Source organism: Heteronotia binoei, chromosome 4 (assembly GCF_032191835.1).
Source record: "Heteronotia binoei isolate CCM8104 ecotype False Entrance Well chromosome 4, APGP_CSIRO_Hbin_v1, whole genome shotgun sequence".
NCBI lineage: Eukaryota > Metazoa > Chordata > Lepidosauria > Squamata > Gekkonidae > Heteronotia > Heteronotia binoei.
This window is the reverse complement of record NC_083226.1, coordinates 11,735,393-11,755,459: the sequence shown is the minus strand read 5'-3', so window position 1 is coordinate 11,755,459 and position 20,067 is coordinate 11,735,393. Positions and strand designations below refer to the sequence as shown.

General features: G+C 51.2%; 1 protein-coding gene across 2 annotated transcripts in view; it reads right to left on the bottom strand.

Moving 5' to 3' along the window:
• The window catches only part of VANGL1 (VANGL planar cell polarity protein 1), a 69,094-nt gene continuing 49,027 nt past the window's right edge, over nucleotides 1-20,067 (bottom strand). For both annotated transcript variants that reach the window (XM_060236789.1, XM_060236788.1), the window contains exons 5-7: nucleotides 16,944-17,076; nucleotides 4,340-4,574; nucleotides 1-671 (exon numbers count right to left, since the gene is read on the bottom strand). In XM_060236789.1, coding sequence (XP_060092772.1) covers nucleotides 411-671; nucleotides 4,340-4,574; nucleotides 16,944-17,076 — 629 coding nt within the window. In that variant the 3' untranslated portion in view covers nucleotides 1-410. The remainder of the gene's footprint in view (nucleotides 672-4,339; nucleotides 4,575-16,943; nucleotides 17,077-20,067) is intronic.

The window sequence follows — 20,067 nt, the reverse complement described above, 5'->3', positions numbered from 1 at the left end:
TGGAGCAGTGTCTGAACTGAAACAAAGTCGATGGTGTCAGAAGCTAAGCAACGCAAGGACTTTCCATAGGAAGCCGTAGCCTAGCAGGGTGGGGTAGCAGAATTCATATGCCTGCTTGTCTAAGGCAAAGCGCCAAGGAAAAGCGGAACGCCACGTTGGCTGTGATGTGTACAACCCAAGGCCAAGGTTTCACTCCTGATGACTTCAACTGAACCCAGTCCTCTTCAGGTCTTTCCAAAGAGATCGCCCTGCTCCCCTCCTCTTTCCAGATAAAGTGCAGATGGTCGAAATATTCCTGATCCGTCTCTTGTCAGTTTAAGTTAGAATTACAGGGAAGAATAAAACTCCCCAAAGCCAAAAACACGACGCTGGAAAAGGCCCTCTTCTTACCCCCCGTGGCCTGTGGCTCCCTAGACAGACGTTTCGGACTGTAAGCGAAGGGCAAACTTGTGCGATTTCGGGTCAATGAATTCCTCCGAGAGTTTGATGAAGGGAATTTTCTTCACGTTAACCACAAGACTGAAGTCCAAGCATTTGAGGACAAACACCGCCCCGTCCCTTAGCCCTTTGGTAACGGCTTCTTCGCTAACCAGCGTCCAGTGCTTGGACAACCAACGGTCCCTGTCGTACTGCAAGGTCGGGCCTGGGCTGAGATAACGCTCCAGGAAGGCCTAAAGAGAAAGGGGAAACAGTGAGGTCTAGGAACATGCCAGGCCACGGCAAAGCTGTCACGATCAAAAACCTTCCGATGGGCGAAAGAAGGCTACGGGTGTTTCCACACGGGTTATCTGCCTCGAGTTTGATGTTATTGGGAAGTGGGGCTTCCCCCCCAGCTTTTCCACAACATTGCGGTGCATTTGGATACCTCCCAAGGTTGGCTTTTCTCTCCTCTTTGTCAAACTTGCTTTGCTTTGAAGTTTTGGGGAAATAATGAAGCAAAGCCGTCCAGGCTGCCACGTGAAAGGAAACGTTCCCATGTTCCTGGTTCTGCCCACACTGCAGTAACCATTTCCTCTCTCTACAGCAGAGCGTTTGCCTTTTCATTTTTCAATTGGTGATTTAATAGTGGTATACTATTATACCAAAATACACGTCAGGTTCCCTGAATTCACAGCTCTGATTTCTGCACCCCCTCCCCCAAGGAAGTCTCTATCCTCTCCATAATGAAAGAGTGTAGAGACTTACTTTTTTTTAAAAAAAAAATGAAAGCTGGGCATTCAGGTAACAAGATGCAAATTTTGATACAAAGGTACAACATTATATCACTGATCGTAAGAACTTCCCAGAAACGAAAATGATTAAACTTTTGTTTTGATCACATTTGGTATTTTGGTTATATTATGAAAAGACTAAGATTATGAAACGAAAGCTGGGAATTCAGGTAAAAAGGTAAAGGTGGTTCCCTGTGCAAAAAATGGGTCATTGCTGACCCATGGGGTGACGGCACATCAGGACGTTTTCTTGGCACTTTTATGGGGTGGTTTGCCATTGCCTCCCCAAGTCATCTACACTTTGCCCCCAGCAAGCTGGGCACTCATTTTACCGACCTCGGAAGGATGGAAAGTTGAGTCAACCTTGAGCCAGCTACCTGAACGCAGCTTCCTCTGGGATCGAACTCAGGTCATGAGCAGAGCTTGGACTGCAGTACTGCAGCTTCCCACTCTGTGCCATGGGGTTCCAGGAATTCAGGCAATCAGCTTTTCCTAGTATTATTGTATTTTCATAATATAACCAAAATACCAAATGTGACCAAAACAAAAGTTTAATCATTTTAGTTTCTAGGAAGTTCTTACAATCAGTAATATAATAGTGCTATAGTGCTATACCATACAATCAAAATTTACATCGGGGATTGATGCAAATTTTAATACAAATGGCATAGCACTATATCACTATATAACACTATCACATTACATTACATTAGTGTTATATATCACTATATAACACTATTACATTTGTAAGAACTTCCTAGAAACTAAAATGGTTAAACTTTTCTTTTAGTCACATTTGGCACTTTGGTTATATTATGAAAAGACAATAATGCTCGTAAAAGCTGGAGGCCACAGGAAAAGAGGGCGTCCCTCCCAACCTGGGATGGAGCGTCTCAGTCAAGGAGGGACCGCAGTTTGCAAGGCTGTTAATGACAGGACGCTTTTGGAGGCCATTAATTCACAGGGTCACCACAAATCAGCAGTGACTTGTTGGCATTTAACACACCCTGTCGCCACTGGGCTGTATTAGAAGTCTCAGAACCAAACAGGGGACTGACATCAGCCCATCCCAGTGTGGAAATCTCCTATCAATTCCCCCTTCTGGGCCTTTCTACTACTCACCATAAACAAGTGAGGGAGGAACTCAAGGTAGCCATGAAAACACCCTTCAGGACACAGTGAGCTGAATGCCAGACCAAGCCCCCTTTCTCTGTCAGCAGTGTTCCCCAGCTTCTTCTCCCTGGGCCCGGCCCTCCAGCCCCACCGAGCGAAAGCACAAACTAACTTCCCACTCAGTGTTTTGGCAGCTAAATCCTTCGAGAAACCCACACCCTGAAGAACGAGTTTTGCTTCAAGGCGCTTGCTGGATACACCACTTGACAAGTTATTCCGCACAAACCCTGGGGCGGGGTGCAGGGGAAATTCTGCCAGGAACTTTGGATGCCGAGCTTGTCTGACGCTCAGGCTGGAATGCAGAGCGGAGCAGACCTAGTCGATCGTAAGACGTGAGTCTGCTCAAACGCTTGGAAAAGGATCAAGGCTGGCGCTGAGCAGCCAGCCAGCTTTGCTGCCGCAACTGAAGGGAAGGGGGCGAAGGACTTGCATTCTGTTGCATGGGCCGAGGAAAGGCGAATGGAACGCGGGGAGGAAATAAAATCACGTTCCAGCTGGAAAATGGGGTCACTTGGTTCTTTTTGTCCCTGTTGGTGTATCTCTGTGCAGGATCACAAAACGGGAATGTGCCTGTCCTCACTGAAGGCAGAACTTTTATACCTTGACTCTCAGTGAGAAAGACAGACGATCAACAATGTATGTGAATGAATAAATAAATAAGAGAGAAAGAGAAAGAGAAAAGGAGGGAGGGAGGGAGGGAAGAGAAGAAGATGATGATATTGGATTTATATCCCACCCTCCACTCCGAAGAGTCTCAGAGCGGCTCACAATCTCCTTTCCCTTCCTCCCCCACAACAGACACCCTGTGAGGTGGGTGGGGCTGAGAGGGCTCTCACAGCAGCGGCCCTTTCAAGGACAGGGTCTCAGAACGGCCTACAATCTCCTTTACCTTCCTCCCCCACAACAGACACCTTGTGAGGTGGGTGGGGCTGAGAGGGCTCTCACAGCAGCTGCCCTTTCAAGGACAGAGTCTCAGAACGGCCTACAATCTCCTTTCCCTTCCTCCCCCACAACAGACACCCTGTGAGGTGGGTGGGGCTGGAGAGGGCTCTCCCAGCAGCTGCCCTTTCAAGGACAGAGTCTCAGAACGGCCTACAATCTCCTTTCCCTTCCTCCCCCACAACAGACGCCCTGTGAGGTGGGTGGGGCTGAGAGGGCTCTCACAGCAGCTGCCCTTTCAAGGACAGAGTCTCAGAGCGGCTCACAATCTCCTTTCCCTTCCTCCCCCACAACAGACACCCTGTGAGGTGGGTGGGGCTGGAGAGGGCTCTCACAGCAGCTGCCCTTTCAAGGACAGAGTCTCAGAGCAGCTCACAATCTCCTTTACCTTCCTCCCCCACAACAAACACCCTGTGAGGTGGGTGGGGTTGGAGAGGGCTCTCACAGCAGCTGCCCTTTCAAGGACAGAGTCTCAGAGCGGCCTACAATCTCCTTTCCCTTCCTCCCCCACAACAGACACCCTGTGAGGTGGGTGGGGCTGGAGAGGACTCTCACAGCAGCTGCCCTTTCAAGGACAACCTCTGCCAGGGCTATGGCTGACCCAAGGCCATGCTAGCAGGTGCAAGTGGAGGAGTGGGGAATCAAACCCGGTTCTCCCAGATAAGAGTCTGCACACTTCACCACTCCACCAAACTGGCTCTCCCTGGGTATTTCAGGGAACCAGAAGGGGACAGCAATGTGACAAAACCGCTAGGCTTGAAATCTTTGGACCTTGCTGGACTCTGTATATCCAAAGGACATGACCCTTTAGTTGGTTCTTCCCAGAACGCAAGCACCAGAATCTAACACCTACAGCAATCACACTGTGAATGCATAACACTGGTCTTCTACTGAACCAGCGCAATGCATCGGATAGGATGGTGAGAGATGCTGATCGCAAGCGAATACAAAGGTCTCTGGGAAGCCGGATTCTGCACCTGCTTGGGCCACACGCAAAGTGCCTGCGGATGTGGTACCTTCGGGGCCATGTTGTTGGTGACGCAGAACGCCAGGTGCTGCAGGATGCTCTCCATGGTGTGGTAGTGCTGCTGCCGCGTTGTGCGGAGGTATTTCTGCAGGGCTCTGGCCATGGACGGGAAGATGGCTTGCGCTGCCTCCCGGGGATCCATCACCTCTCCAGGGGCCTTCTGCTGCTCCTCCGCCTGAAGACGCTTGATGTGGGTGAAGGCTTCTTCCACGGCAACCACCAGCCTGCAGCGCAAGGAAGCAGAAAGGGTCTCTCATCCTCAGCCACGCAACTAAGGGCGCACGGTACACCCGAGGTGTGCCGGGCCATGAGCAGCGTTCCCTTTAAGCTGAGTTAGCGTGAGCTCGCTCGCACATTTTCAGCCTCCCGCTCACACATCCTTGCCTTAGCTCAGGAAGGGTGGCCCCAGAGCGCACGCACCGAGGCAGGAGCTCCCAACTTGAACGCCAAAGGAGAATTTTTGCTCACAAGACTCTGCAGCTTAGAGGGAACGTTCGCACAGACTTGTCGTCCCTTGGAAGGACATGGGCAGGCACAGAAAAGAAGTCAAAAGCCCTCTTCCCCACCTTCCTTGCTGCTGGCAAAAGTGGGGCGGGAGGGAAACTGGAAGCCTCTTCTCCCTTCTCACAGGGCCAAGCAAATAAGCACTGCATGAGGTCCCCTCGTGTGGTGGTTCAAACCTTATTTTGGGGTTCAGAGTACTGAGTTAAACGTAAGGGGGGGGGAATCGCTTGACTCGGAAGCACAGAAGCAATATCCCCGACGCTCCAGGTTTCCTAGTGAAGGGGGGAAGTGCTGTTCAAACAAATTACAAAGATGGCCTGACTCCAAAGGGAACAAGAGAAAGCAATTTTACTTGCAAAAATAAAGGCGCCTCTTGACGTGACATATTCCTGCAGATATATTGAAGTTATTACGAACGGTTGAACTTCAAAAAGGTTAGCTTGCTACAGCTCCAAGCCCATGTAAGAGAGAGAAGAGAGGCCCTATATAAAGCAGAATGTAAGCAAAGGCCAAAGATGTATAATATCTAAGCGGTGGTGAGCGGGGAACTGCCAAGTGTACCCAGATGAGAAAATTCTTAACCCTTTCTCTCCCAGGTTCTCCAGCACAGAGGTCCTGCAAGCGTTCTTGTTTCTTAGTCGAATCTTCTTCCCCATGTGTGTTCCTTGGTGGCAACCAAAATAAAAGCTCTTTGGGCCAGAGTCAATGTTTGGACCAGGCACCAGCGCACATCTTCTTGTAAGGGGCTGTCTCCAGAGCATGGACATATGTGGTCCACAGATTGTTTTGCGGTACAGTTGCCCCATGCTTCTGCATGTGCGTTTGTCCTGGGGGCACCTCACTTTGGAGCAGCTAGCAGAAGAACTGGGCTTTGGACCAGGAAACAGCATAGCTCTACTTGAAGAAGATGATATTGGATTTATATCCCACCCTATACCCTGGATCTCAGAGCAGCTTACAATCTCCTTTACCTTCTTCCCCCACAACAGACACCCTGTGAGGTGGGTGGGGCTGAGAGGGCTCTTCCAGAATCTGCCCTTTCAAGGACAACTCCTAGGAGAGCTATGGCTGACCCAAGGCCATTCCAGCAGCTGCAAGTTGAGGAGTGGGGAATCAAACCTGGTTCTTCCAGATAAGAGTCCGCACACTTAACCACTACACCAAACTGGCTCTATTGGAGAAGAAGAAGAAGAAGAAGAAGAAGAAGAAGAAGAAGAAGAAGAAGAAGAAGAAGAAGAAGAAGAAGAAGAAGAAGAAGAAGAAGAAGAAGAAGAATTGCAGATTTATACCCCGCCCTTCTCTCTGAATCAGAGACTCAGAGCGGCTTACAATCTCCCATATCTTCTCCCCCCACAACAGACACCCTGTGAGGTGGGTGGGGCTGAGAGGGCTCTCACAGCAACTGCCCTTTCAAGGACAACCTCTGCCAGAGCTATGGCTAACCCAAGGCCATTCCAGCAGGTGCAAGTGGAGGAGTGGGGAATCAAACCCGGTTCTCCAAGATAAGAGTCTGCACACTTAACCACTACACCAAACTGGCTCTAACAGAGCTATGGCTGACCCAAGGCCATTGCGGCAGCTGCAAGTTGAGGAGTGGGGAATCAAACCTAGTTCTTCCAGATAAGAGTCCGCACACTTAACCAACACACCAAACTGGCTCTCTATTAGAGCTATGGCTGACCCAAGGCCATTCCAGCAGCTGCAAGTTGAGGAGTGGGGAATCAAACCCGGTTCTCCCAGATAAGAGTCCACGCACTTAACCACTACACCAAACTGGCTCTCTATTAGAGCTATGGCTGACCCAAGGCCATTCCAGCAGGTGCAAGTGGAGGAGTGGGGAATCAAACCCGGTTCTCCCAGATAAGCGTCTGCCCTTTCAAGGACAACCTCTGCCAGAGCTATGGCTGACCCAAGGCCATTCCAGCAGCTGCAAGTGGAGGAGTGGGGAATCAAACCCAGTTTTCCCAGATAAGAGTCCGCACACTTAACCACTACACCAAACTGTCTAGCAGAGTCCCCTGAGTGCACAGGTGTATGATATATGGCGGTCCAAACCTTTTGAGTGCAGAGCTTTTATATTAGCCTCAGTATTTGCGGCTGGACTCGCAAATAAGGAAATAGGAAATGTGAATAAGGAACTGGGAACCAACCTCCGCCTCACATCTGTGAGTCAGGTCATGTGCTCAGGACCGAACACTGATCAGGTGCATTGTGCAGCTTCCACATGAGATTTGCAGTGCACACAATAACTTCACAGCCTGGGATTCCCACACCGAGAAGCACTTTAAGACTGACAGCAAAGCCCATCCGAAAAGTGTGGGGACAGAGAAGGGTAGATGATTCCCCAACTGGTCTTCCCTGTTTGGGAGAGCCAGTTTGGTGTAGTGGTGAAGTGCGCGGACTCTTATCTGGGAGAACCGGGGTTGATTCCCCACTCCTCCACTTGCTGGAACGGGCCTCTGGTCAGCCAGAGCTCTCATAGAGGTTGTCCTTGAAAGGGCAGCTGCTGTGAGAGCCCTCTCCAGCCCCACCCACCTCACAGGGTGCCTGTTGTCGGGGAGGAAGGGAAAGGAGATTGTAGGCCGTTCTGAGACTCTGTCCTTGAAAGGGCAGCTGCTGTGAGAGCCCTCTCCAGCCCCACCCACCTCACAGGGTGTCTGTTGTTGGGGAGGAAGGGAGAAAAGATTGTAGGCCATTCTGAGACTCTGTCCTTGAAAGGGCAGCTTCTGTGAGAGCCCTCTCAGCCCCACCCACCTCACAGGGTGTTGTGGGGGGAGAAGGTATAGGAGATTGTAAGCCGCTCTGAGTCTCTGATTCAGAGAGAAGGGCGGGGTATAAATCTGCAGTTCTTCTTCTGTGCATTGTATCTACAGGGAAGGACTGGATTCCTGAAGACGCCTCCTAAATACATCTCTTGCTGCCAGCTAGACATGCAAAACCCTTTCTATGCGTGGAGGGGGGAAGGGAAACCACAAAAGTCTCATAGGGTTGTCAACCTCCAGGTGGGGCCTGGAGATCTCCTGGAATTGCGGGATCTCCAGATCACAAAGATCAGATCCCCTGGAGAAAACGGCACCCTTGAAGGGAAGACTCCATGGCATTACATCCCCCCCTCCATTAACCCCACCCCCAAATCGCTAGGAATGTCCCATCCTGGAGCTGGCAGTCCAACATAAGGCAGTAGGCTTTCTGTATTTACACAGGCAAATACAGGACAATCTGGAGCGACTCACTGCTTTGCTTTTGGCACAGGCTTTCTTTGGTGGCAAGCAGCCTGCAAGCCTCAAGCTGAATGTGTGTAGGAGGGGGGGGGGGTAGTGGAGGGGGGTGCTGGGCAGCTGGAGGGGGGGCAGTCAGCTCTCTCCTTTACGGCTGCCTGTCCTTAAACCCAGCTGAAAGCAGAGCTTGGCACGCCCAAGCCGGGCGGCTTGAAATGGGCTTTAAGTGAGCTTAACTCCTCAGAGAGCCAAGGTGTGACTACAAACACAGAAGCATTCCTCAGGGAGGGGCAAGAGAAGCCTTTGGAGCACCATGAGGTGCAAGCAATCTCGGCCTCCGTTTGCCATCCCTGAAGGGGGAGAGGGAAATCACCCAAGAATGTGGGAACGGAGCCTGAAGCGGGGCCTGGTGCTCTCAGGAAGGGAGGGGAGGGGGAGGAAGGACAGCTGGGTTTACAAGAATGTAAAGGATTCCAACTGATAAAAGTGGAGATACTGAAAGAGCTTGCGGGGAACACTATTAGGGGTGCCAACTCCAGGTTGGGAAATTCCTAGAAATTTGAGGGTGGAGCCTTGGGGAGGGCCTGGAGGACTCACTGAATCCTAGAGTTGGAAGGGACCTCCAGGGTCATCTAGTCCAACCCTCTGCACAATGCAAGAAACCCACAAACCCCTCCCCCTAAATCCACAGGATCTTCATTGCTGTCAGATGGCCATCCAGCCTCTGTTTCGAAACCACCACCTCCCGACGAAGCCTGTTCCACTGAGGAACCGCTCTAATGGTCAGGAAGTTCTTCCTAATGTTGAGGAGAAGGACTTCAGCGAGATATAATGCCAGAGAGACCATCCACGCTACAAAGCTTCCATTTTCTCCAGGGGAACTGATCTCTGCACCCTGGAAATCAGGTGCAATTCCAGATCTCCAGGCCCCACCTGGAGGTTGGCAGCCATAAGCAATGCTTGGTTGGCCAACCTCCAGAATTGCAAGCCTGAAGACCTCCCAGAATTGCAAGTAATTGCCAGATGACAGATCCTGGAGACGATGGGGGCCCTGGAAGGTGGAGTCTATGGCATTATGCCCTGTTGAGGCTCCTACCTTCCCCAAAGCCCATCCTCCTCAGGCCCCACCCCCAAAATCTCCAGGAATTTCCCAACCTGGAGCTGGCAACTCTAGCAAGCAAATTGACACAACTCCTCTGGGGAGTGGGGGGGGGGGAGACTTTAAGCCGCCATGCAGAAAGGCCCCTTTTGGCTTGCCCCACAAGTGGGTTTGCACAACTGGGTGGCATTCCACACTCTCCTTCATTCCCTACGCAGAACCTTTGGGGAAGCACCTCTGCGTTCACGCAGCTGAGCAAACAAACCATTCCCAAGCACAAGCAAGCGAAGGTTGCAAAGAGCAGCCAGAACTGGCGGGATAGGGGGAAGGGGGGAAAGGACATCTGGTTTTACAAAGGAAGAGCAGGGCAGTAACAGAAAACTCTTTCCACGCTGCATTATGCTGAGGGTGGCACCTCTACGTTCTCTGCAGGGGGAAGGGGCTGGAAGCGACCCGTGCACCAACAGAGAAGCCCCGGAGGCCACAACAAAACTAAAACAGTGCAGGGTCCCTCATTGAAGCGGGTGGCCCATTTCTCTCAGGCCCGGTTGGCTGGAGGTGGGACGTCAGCAGCTCATCCCAAAATGAGCAGAGGCAGCAGGGAAAGAGTGGAGCCCCCCCCCCTGCTTCCCGCTTTGCCCTCCACCCAGCACACTGCCTGTGGTGTGTGGGACTCAGATAGGGTTGTCGAGTCTAATTCAAGAAATATCTGGGGGCTTTGGGGGTGGAGCCAGGAGACTTTGGGGTGGAGCTGGAAGACAGTGGGGTGGAGCCAGAAGCAAAGTTGTGGAAAGTATAACTGAACTCCAAAGGGAGTGTTTAAAGGAACTGTGCGCCTTCCCTCCATTGGAAATAATGAAGGATAGGGGCACCTCCTTTGGGGGCTCACAGAACAGGACCCCCTGGTCCAATCTTTTTGAAACTTGGAAGTTCTTTTGAGGAGAGGCGCTGGATGCTATGCTGAATATTTGGTGCCTCTACCTCAAAAAACAGCCTCCCTTGAGCCCCGGATACCTGCAGACCAATTTTCCACTATACCCTATGGGAATTGGTCTCCATAGGGAATAATTTCTGATAACCCTGAAGTGGGGGGAGGGCCTCCAAACTGGGGGATCCCCTGCCCCCACCTGGGGATTGAGCAAACCAACAAAGAGCAATGCGGATACTGGAGCAGGAAATAAAGGTTACCACGAACCCCCACAAGAACCAGCCTCAAAATCAATCCGATCCAAACGCTACTCATAACACTTAGGGCGTTTTCGCACTCACCTTAATCAGCAGCGACGCCCCTCTTCACCGTGCAGGATCTGCGCGGATTTCGCACTAATTGCCGCGGAGCACTCGGAAGAGCCGGAAAGTCCCGGCGCTTTTGCGGCGCAAACGGAAACTGGTTTTTTGCGGTTTCCGTTTGCGCCGCAAAAGCGCCGGGAATTTCCGGCTCTTCCGGGTGCTCCGCGGCAATTAGTGCGAAATCCGCGCAGATCCTGCGCGGTGAAGAGGGGGTCGCTGCTGATTAAGGTGAGTGCGAAAACGCCCTTGGCAAATCTACACATTTTCATTGGATCAACCCAAAAATTGTAAGACAACGATAAGGAACATACGCCCACACCCACAGTCACCTAGAAACAAATTAATGTCCAAATTATATCAACAGCTGGGTGCCGGTGAAGATTCAAATGGTAAAGTCTTTCACGTGGAGCGCGGCATTGAATTTCCTTAATTAACCATACCTAATGGATGTTGGTGTAAGTGGCAGCATTGAAATTGGAGTCAATCATTCTTTTTGAAAGCTCGTAGAAGCAATAAATAAAATAAAATAAAAAGTATTATTATTATTATAATAGCGAACCGCGGACGAAGTACTGCCGCGTCGGAAGACTTTGCGAAGCTCGACTTGAACTTTTTCGGAGCAGTGCTCCACGTGAAAGGGTTTACTGTTTGAATCTTCACCTGCAACCAGCTGTTGATATAATTTGGACATTAATTTGTTTCTAGGTGACGGTGGGTGTGGGCATATGTTCCTTATCTTTCTCTTACAATTTTTGGGTTGATCCAATGAAAATGCGTAGATTTACTAAGTGTTATGAGTAGCGTTTGGATCGGATTGATTTTGAGGCTGGTTCTTGCGGGGGTTCGTGGTAACCTTTATTTCCTGCCCCACCTGGGGATTGGTAGCCCTCGACTCCGAAGCCCTGCCAACCGCGCCCTCCCACGCAATCCGGCGCATGCGCTGGAGGCCTTCCGTCTGCCTCTCTGGTGCTGCCCCTTGGGTAACATGTCAGCCCGAGTCCAGAAGGGGACAACGGGGGTGGGGGGGGATCAAAAATACCCTAAGCAGAAAGCTGATTACAGTGATGTCATCTTTTGAGAAATGCCGGCCTGTGGCCAGCTGCACTGGGCTTAGAGAATGGGATCTACCCCCCCCCCCCCACACACACACACACTCCTTCCGGCTGCACTAAGCCTTCAGCTGATCCACCTGCACTAACTCCACCCTCCAGATCCCCCAGCTGCTCCTGTCCCTTCAACAGACACCCAACTACTTACGTATTAATTTGTTAAAACATTTCTATCCTGTCTTTTCTCTTCATTCAAGGTGGCTTGCAGTAAGAGTCAAAAGAATCCTCAGGTGAATAAGGCTGGATCTAGGGGGGCAGAGGGGGCACTGGCCCTGGATGCCGTGGGCCCCCCTGGGGTGGGAGGGGGGAGAGGAAGATTGGCCAATTGGTGGAGAGGTGGCAAAGGCAGCCCTGTGGCGTCCCACCCCCCCAGATTGCCTGCAGCTCCCTCCTGGTTTTTGAGTGGGGGCGCCATTTTTTTTGGTTTTGCCCCCACTCAAAAAATACGTAGGTCTGGCCCTGCAGGTGAGACCAAAGATGAAACAGCAGACCCCCCCCAAATCTCACCCCTCCTTCTCCTTTAAAAGATGCCTGTCGTTCAGATGCCTGCCAAAGCCATGGCCAACAGGGAGGGAACCTCTTCCACAGAGCCAGGAGTCATGACAGAAAAGGCTCAGACTCTGAGCCGCCTTAAGTGGCTGGCACCGTGGCTGGCGTGCAGGGGCGCGAGGACTTTTTTTTTTAAAAAACAAGTTTTTTAAAAAAGGTCTTCCTGTGACAGACAAGCAGCCGTCAGGCCTCTCAACAGAATCATTCTCCCGACAGGTTTGAGTCCTTAAGAAACGGCAGCCCTCCTGAGGCGTAATAGTCGAGGCAGACCCCGACACTGTGGCTTGCTATGTGGCCCAGAGTTTATGTTGGGGATGGACGGGGGCCTGTGAGTCTAGGACAAAGCAGGGCTGGTCCAGTTTTAAGCTGGCCACAAAACACACAGCTATATCTCCTGGCAGGGAGGTGGCAATAGGAATCATAAGAACATAAGAGAAGCCATGTTGGCTCAGGCCAATGGCCCATCCAGTCCAACACTCTGTGTCACATAAGAGAAGCCATGTTGGATCAGGCCAATGGCCCATCCAGTCCAACACTCTGTGTCACATAAGAACATAAGAGAAGCCCTGTTGGATCAGGCCAGTGGCCCATCCAGTCCAACACTCTGTGTCACAGAAGAACATAAGAGAAGCCATGTTGGATCAGGCCAGTGGCCCATCCAGTCCAACACTCTGTGTCACAGAAGAACATAAGAGAAGCCATGTTGGATCAGGCCAATGGCCCCTCCAGTCCAACACTCTGTGTCACATAAGAACATAAGAGAAGCCCTGTTGGATCAGGCCAATGGCCCCTCCAGTCCAACACTCTGTGTCACAGAAGAACATAAGAGAAGCCATGTTGGATCAGGTCAATGGCCCATCCAGTCCAACACTCTGTGTCACATAAGAATATAAAAGAAGCCCTGTTGGATCAGGCCAATGGTCCATTCAGTCCAACACTCTGTGTCACAGAAGAACATAAGAGAAGCCCTGTTGGATCAGGCCAATGGCCCATCCAGTCCAACACTCTGTGTCACATAAGAGAAGCCCTGTTGGATCAGGCCAATGGCCCATCCAGTCCAACACTCTGTGTCACAGAAGAACATAAGAGAAGCCATGTTGGATCAGGCCAATGGCCCATCCAGTCCAACACTCTGTGTCACAGAAGAACATACCGTATTTTTCGGACCATAAGATGCACTTCCCCCCCCCAAAAAAAAGTGGGGGGGGAAAGTGTGTGCGTCTTATGGGGCGAAGGTACCTTCCTCCAGGGTGGGGGCGATCCGCTGCCTCCGCCTCTGATCCCGGCGCTTCCCCCACGCCTGCCTGCCTGGCTCCTGCTTCTTCCAGCAAGTGCTGGGATCACTCCACGCTGCCCCCACCGCAAACCCAGCGCTTCGCGAGCGCCGGCTGCGGAGGGGGCAGCGTGCTTCCTCCGTGCCTGTCTGCCTGGCTCCAGCTCTGACGCTTACACAAGCGCCAGGATCGCTCCCTCCGCCCTCCGATCCCGGCGCTTGCTTTAAGCATCAGAGCTGGAGCCAGGCAAACAGGCACGGAGGAAGCACCCGCCCCCTCCGCAAACCCAGTGCTTCGCGAGCAATCGCACACTGTCTTGACATTTTCAGTGAGTTATCTACCACGACCCCAAGATCTCTCTCTTGGGCAGTCTCTGCCAGTTCACACCCCATCAACTTGTATTTGCAGCTGGGATTCTTGGCCCCAATGTGCATTACTTTGCACTTGGCCACATTGAACCTCATCTGCCACGTTGACGTCCACTCACCCAGCCTCAACAGATCCCTTTGAAGTTCCTCACAATCCTCTCTGGTTCTCACCACCCTGAACACAGAGATGCGACGTTTTGGTCATTCCCTCTCCACAGGAAGGGAAGCTGGACTTCCGTTTCCTTCCCAGTCCTTTCACCTTGCCTTGTGCCCCAAACACACTCATTTTTAAAACTGCCCTAGTTTTGTTATTGGGAGTGCAAAGCCTTTCATTTTTACCTCAGCACTGATTGATCGATGTCAGGGCCACACCTTTATTGCATGTTCTCTCGGACCCAGACAGGTATTATAGTTTATATAGATTTCAACGTGTTAGAATCTGACTCACAAGTGACAGGATTATTAAAAACAAAAACAAAAAACAGGTATGTGTTTATTTACTCCTACAAAAGGGTTAACACGCTTATTTGTCAGGAGGCTGTTGAAATACTACAGACAGAACGTAGCTACGTAGGTTTAGCCTTAAGCAAATAATTCATATTAGAGAGTGGCTACTCATTCCTCTTGAGCGGCGTTTCCCAATTGCAGGGTCGGGACCTGGCACCGGGCCTTGCAGGGCTCACTGCTGGGCCCTGGGACCAACCGTCCCCTGGCCGCCCCCCCCCCCCGCGGAGTCACAACCCCCTGCGACGTCACCCCCCCACCTCCTTCTCCCTCCCTTCTCCACCGCTGGTAAATTTCAGGCATTGTAAAGCTCCCCCTCCCCCCCTCGGTGAGGAAAATGGCACTGAGCTAGGCCACCAGCACTTCAAAGGGACTGTGCCTGGAACGAGCGCACGGCTATTCCCTCCCACACACTTCCTTCCCATCCAGGAAGTGGGGGGGAGGGATTAGCTGTGCGCCCATTCCAGGCGCGGTCCCTTCGAAGTGCTGGCGATCTGCCCCAGTGCTGAGTTAGTTCAGCGCCATTTTCCTCGCTGCGGAGGGGGGGGGAGCTTTATGACGCCTGAAATTTACCAGCGGTGGAAAAGAGAGGGAGAAGCGATTCCTGCGCAGCGAGAATCAGCAGTTTTAAAGGTGAGTTGCTCCCATCCTGTTTTTTTTGTTTTTCTTTTCCTTTCTTTTCTCTTTCTTCCTTTTGTCCCTCCTTTCTTTCACTTTTCCCCTCCCTTTTCTTTCCTTCCTATTTCCTTTCTCTTTCTTTTCCCCTCTATTTGTTTCCAACTCTTTCCCCCTCCCTCCCTTTCATTCATTCTTTCTTTTTCCCCCCATCCTCTCTCTCTCTCTCTTTCTGTCAGTCTTTTCTCTTCTGCTTCCTTGCTTGCTTGCTTCCTTCCTTCCCATTGCTAATCTGAGTAGAGGGGGGGGATGCCCTGCCATTTCATGCTTTCCCAGCACTGCCATCTCATTTACTTTCTTTCTTTCTTTCTTTCTTTCTTTCTTTCTTTCTTTCTTTCTTTCTTTCTTTCTTTCTTTCCTTTTTTCCTTCCTTCTCTCTTTCTTTCAGACTTTTCCCTTGTCTCCTTCCTTCCTTCCTTCCTTCCTTCCTTCCTTCCTTCCTTCCTTCCTTCCTTCCTTCCTTCCTTGTCATTGCTAATCTGAGTAGACCTGGGGGAGGAGGGGGAGATGCCCTGCCATTTCATGTTTTCTCAGCACTGCCATTCCATGTCTTTCTTTCTTTCATCAGACTTTCCCCCTGTCTCTCTCTCTTTTTCCTTCCTTCCTTGCCACTGCTAATCTGAGTAGTCCTGGTGGTGGGGGAGAAGCTTGAAATGCCCTGCTATTTCATGTTTTCCCAGGATGAGAGCATTTTATGTTTTTAGTTTTCTGCTGTGTGATCCTTGTGCTTTTTTTTTACTTTTTATTTTTAAAATTGCATTGCAAAATCCCACCATTATCCTACCATTCCTAAACAAAATATTGCAAGAGTTTTAGGCTTGTTTGTACATCATTTCCTGTCTCCTGGCTCCACCCCCAAAGTCTCCTGGCTCCACCCCCAAATTTTAGTGGGCCACGAAGGAAAAGAGTAAAAATAACCAGGCTACAGGCAAAAATTTTGGGAAACCCTGCTCTTGAGTACAGAGAAACCTGAAACGCTCCAGACGGCATTAAGTGCACTTTCTTTTCATTCCAGCCTCCCTGATACTTTTCCACCACCCACCGTTTTCCAGTTCCACCTTTAGCAAACCTTCAAATCTGCTATACCAGATTCCCAACTTTCTGGCTACACTGTCTTTTTCTCTTAGAAGCTAACTTCTAGGTCATTAAGACCACTCATTCTTACTAGCGGGGCATGCAATGACATCACTGTTACACACACATGACTTTGCCAAGGCCTCCTGAGCCTTGGGAGACCCCAACAAAGTCCAGAAGGGCAGCGGGCGCACTTAGAGCATGCTCGCTGCCCTGCCACGCCCCCCCCCCTTTGCTGCAGGCCTCCCAAACCTCGGGAGATCTCGGCAAAGTTAGGACAGCAGCGGCATGGCCGCGGGGTGTAGGGAGAGGGACGCCTCATGGCACCCTTAGGCCAAGCGGTGCCCTACGTGGCCGCCTATTTGGCCTACTCCCATGTGCCGGCCCTGGGTCACTGAGTCATCTTTTCCCCTCCCCTGCTTTTCTCCCTCTTACATCCCTTCATCAGGAGGGCAGGACTCTGGGTGGGCTACGGGAGGGGCCCTTTTTGTGCACAGACTCTTATCTGATTCCCCACTCCTCCACATGCACCTGCTGGAGTGAGCCTTGGGTCAGTCATAACTCTCTCAGAGCAGTTCAGGGAGAGCAGCTGAGGCTTCCCCACGCTCAGCGCCGGCTCGCCAGGGTGCCAAAAGGGTGGGGGCGCCAAACTGGCTGCACAGCAATTTCATCGAATGCCCACGAATTCCTGTAATGTGAGAAAGGGAGAAAAGGACTTCTTTCTCTACTTTCTCCATCCCATGGAGAATCTTGTCAACCTCTATCACGTCACCCCGCAAAAAAAGGTGGGAAAAAATAACTTTCAGAAAGAGGAGGTCCGCCAGTCTGGTCACGAAGAGGTGATCCACCCTTCCCCCCTCCCCGCAACTTCAGATTGTGGAAAAAAAAAAAGACAGGCTATCCTGGCTTGACCTGCAGCCAATCCTGACCTCGCTCGGCGTTTTCGGACTCTGCGCTCATGGTCGGCTTCTTCATAGTACAGCTCGTTGTGACTGGAATCTCGGCGGTGAGCAGCGGCAGCTATCATAGCCCGGGACTGACCGGCTGCGTTGTTATCGGGCCCTTCAGGAAGAAGCGGACAGAAAGACGGATAAGCAAAGGAACGTGTTCCATGTGAACAAGCCCTCAGGGCTGGCTGACTTGCCAGTTAACCACAGACCCTGGACACTCACTCCCAGATGCCCCTTCTCTCAGAAAAAAGGAAACCCCCATCCCACACAAGAGCCCCTTTCGGAGAGGGAAGCTGAAGGAAGACAGGAAACCGCCTCATAAACCCCTTGCGACTCACAGGCGTAGAAATAATAATTCAACAGTGTTATAGGGAAGAGCTCCACAAAAGGACATTGGGCGAGCACATCTAAAAAAGGTGCGGGGTATAGGGGGGGAGCACACAGGTGGAAGAGGTTACTTACCCTCTGCAAAATACATTTTCAGTTTGGCCACAAGGGCAGCTGAGACACGGGGGGCAAGTCAGCAACGAGACAAAGAAGAAGCACGATGGGAAAAGGTAAGAAAAACAAGGGAGGGGGAGTCAAGGGGCGGTGGGGGGGAGACAAGACAGAAAATGACATCAAGAGACATGAGACAATGACAAAACCAAAGCAGCGCCACCAACAACAACATAAAGTTCCCAATCACAAGAGCATATTTGAATGCCTCTCCCACAAAAGCAGACCACGGAAAGGTGCCCTGCACTGAGTTGCTCCACCAAATCAGGCCTCCTGACCCAAACTGGTGCCAATCCCCAGGGCTATAATCCCAGTTCCAATTCTTAGTTGAAATCGCCAAGGATGGAACGCAGCATTTCCTCTGTGCAAAATATACTATATTCAAGCACTGAGTTCCAGTCCCTCCCCAGAAGATGTCCTGAGTCTCTGAGCTAAACCCTCAGGGGGCACACACCCTTCCTCCCTGTCCCCCTGAAGAAATCAGTCCAGGTTTGTAATCAGCATAATACTTCTTCCCCACCTTTGGAGAGCCAATTTGGTGTAGTGGTTAAGTGTGCAGACTTTTATCTGGGAGAGTCAGGTTTGATTCCCCACTCCTCCACTTGCAGCTGCTGGGATGGCCTTGGATCAGCCATAGTTCTGGCAGAGGTTGTCCTTGAAAGGGCAGCTGCTGTGAGAGCCCTTTCCAGCCCCACCCACCTCACAGGGTGCCTGTTGTGGGGGAGGAAGGGAAAGGAGATTGTAGGCCGCTCTGAGACTCTGTCCTTGAAAGGGCAGCTGCTGTGAGAGCCCTCTCAGCCCCACCCACCTCACAGGGTGTCTGTTGTGGGGGAGGAAGGGAAAGGAGATTGTAGGCCGCTCTGAGACTCTGTCCTTGAAAGGGCAGCTGCTGTGAGAGCCCTCTCAGACCCACCCACCTCACAGGGTGTCTGTTGTGGGGAGGAAGGTAAAGGAGATTGTAGGCCGCTCTGAGACTCTGTCCTTGAAAGGGCAGCTGCTGTGAGAGCCCTCTCCAGCCCTGCCCACCTCACAGGGTGTCTGTTGTGGGGGAGGTAGGGAAAGGGGATTGTGAGCCGCTCTGAGACTCTTTGGAGTGGAGAGCGGGATATAAATCCAATATCTTCATCTACCTCACAGGGTGTCTGTTGTGGGGGGCGGGGAAGGTAAAGGAGATTGTGAGCTGCTCTGAGAATCTTCGGAGTGGAGAGCGGGATATAAATCCAATATCTTCTTCTTCTTCACTTTGACACATATTTGGGAGAAAACCAGTATGGCGGGGTGCAAAATCCACATGGATTCTTCAGCAGACTTTCCCTCCTGTTTATCCTTTCATGAAGGAAAAGCACCACGTTGGAACTGTTCATAGGAGAAGGCCTTTAAAACAGACACCAGTACTGAAGAAGGAGACAAATATCCATCCAGTTTAAGAGTGGTGTAGTGATTAGAGCAAGGGTGTCAAACTCATTTGTTATGAGGGCCGGATCTGACACAAATGAGACCTTATCGGGCCGGGCCATGTGTGTCATAAAATGTAATGCCAGGTAACTTTATAAAGAATACAGACAAACTATAAAAAAACTATAAATAAAATATGCTTAAAAGATTAGTACTGAAGGAAGCAAGAGAGAGGGAGAAGGAAGCAGACTTGCTTGTGGGCCTGATAGGAGCCCTCCAGGGGCTTGATTTGGCCCTTGGGCCACATGTTTGACACCCCTGGGCTAGAGTGTTGAAATAGGATTTGGGAGACCCAAGTTCAAATCCCCACTCTGCCATGGAAGCTTGCTGGGTTAGGGTATACAAGATTATGCATGGGATGGAGAAAGTAGAGAAAGAAGTACCGGTACTTTTCTCCCTTTCTCACGATACAAGAACTCGTGGGCATTCGATGAAATTGCTGAGCAGTCGGGTTAGAACGGATAAAAGGAAGTACTTCTTCACCCAAAGGGGGATTAACACGTGGAATTCACTGCCACAAGAGGTGGCGGTGGCTACAAGCATAGCCAGCTTCAAGAGGAGATTGGATATAAACATGGAGCAGAGGTCCGTCAGTGGCTATTAGCCACAACGTATTGTTGGAACTGTCTGGGGCAGTGATGCTCTGTATTCTTGGTGCTTGGGGGGGGGGGGGACAAAGTGGAAAGGCTTCTAGCCCCACTTCTGAATCTTCTGATGGCACTTGGGGGGGGGGGGGGTTGGCCACTGTGTGACACAGAGTGTTGGACTGGAAGGGCCATTGGCCTGATCCAACATGGCTTCTCTTATGTTCTTATGTGACACAGAGTGTTGGACTGGATGGGCCACTGGCCTGATCCAACAGGGCTTCTCTTATGTTCTTCTGTGACACAGAGTGTTGGACTGGATGGGCCATTGGCCTAATCCAACATGGCTTCTCTTATGTTCTTATGTGACACAGAGTGTTGGGCTGGATGGGCCATTGGCCTGATGCAACATGGCTTCTCTTATGTTCTTATGTGACTCAGAGTGCTGGACTGGATGGGCCATTGACCCGATCCAACATGGCTTCTCTTATGTTCTTATGTGACTCAGAGTGTTGGACTGGATGGGCCACTGGCCTGATCCAACATGGCTTCTCTTATGTTCTTCT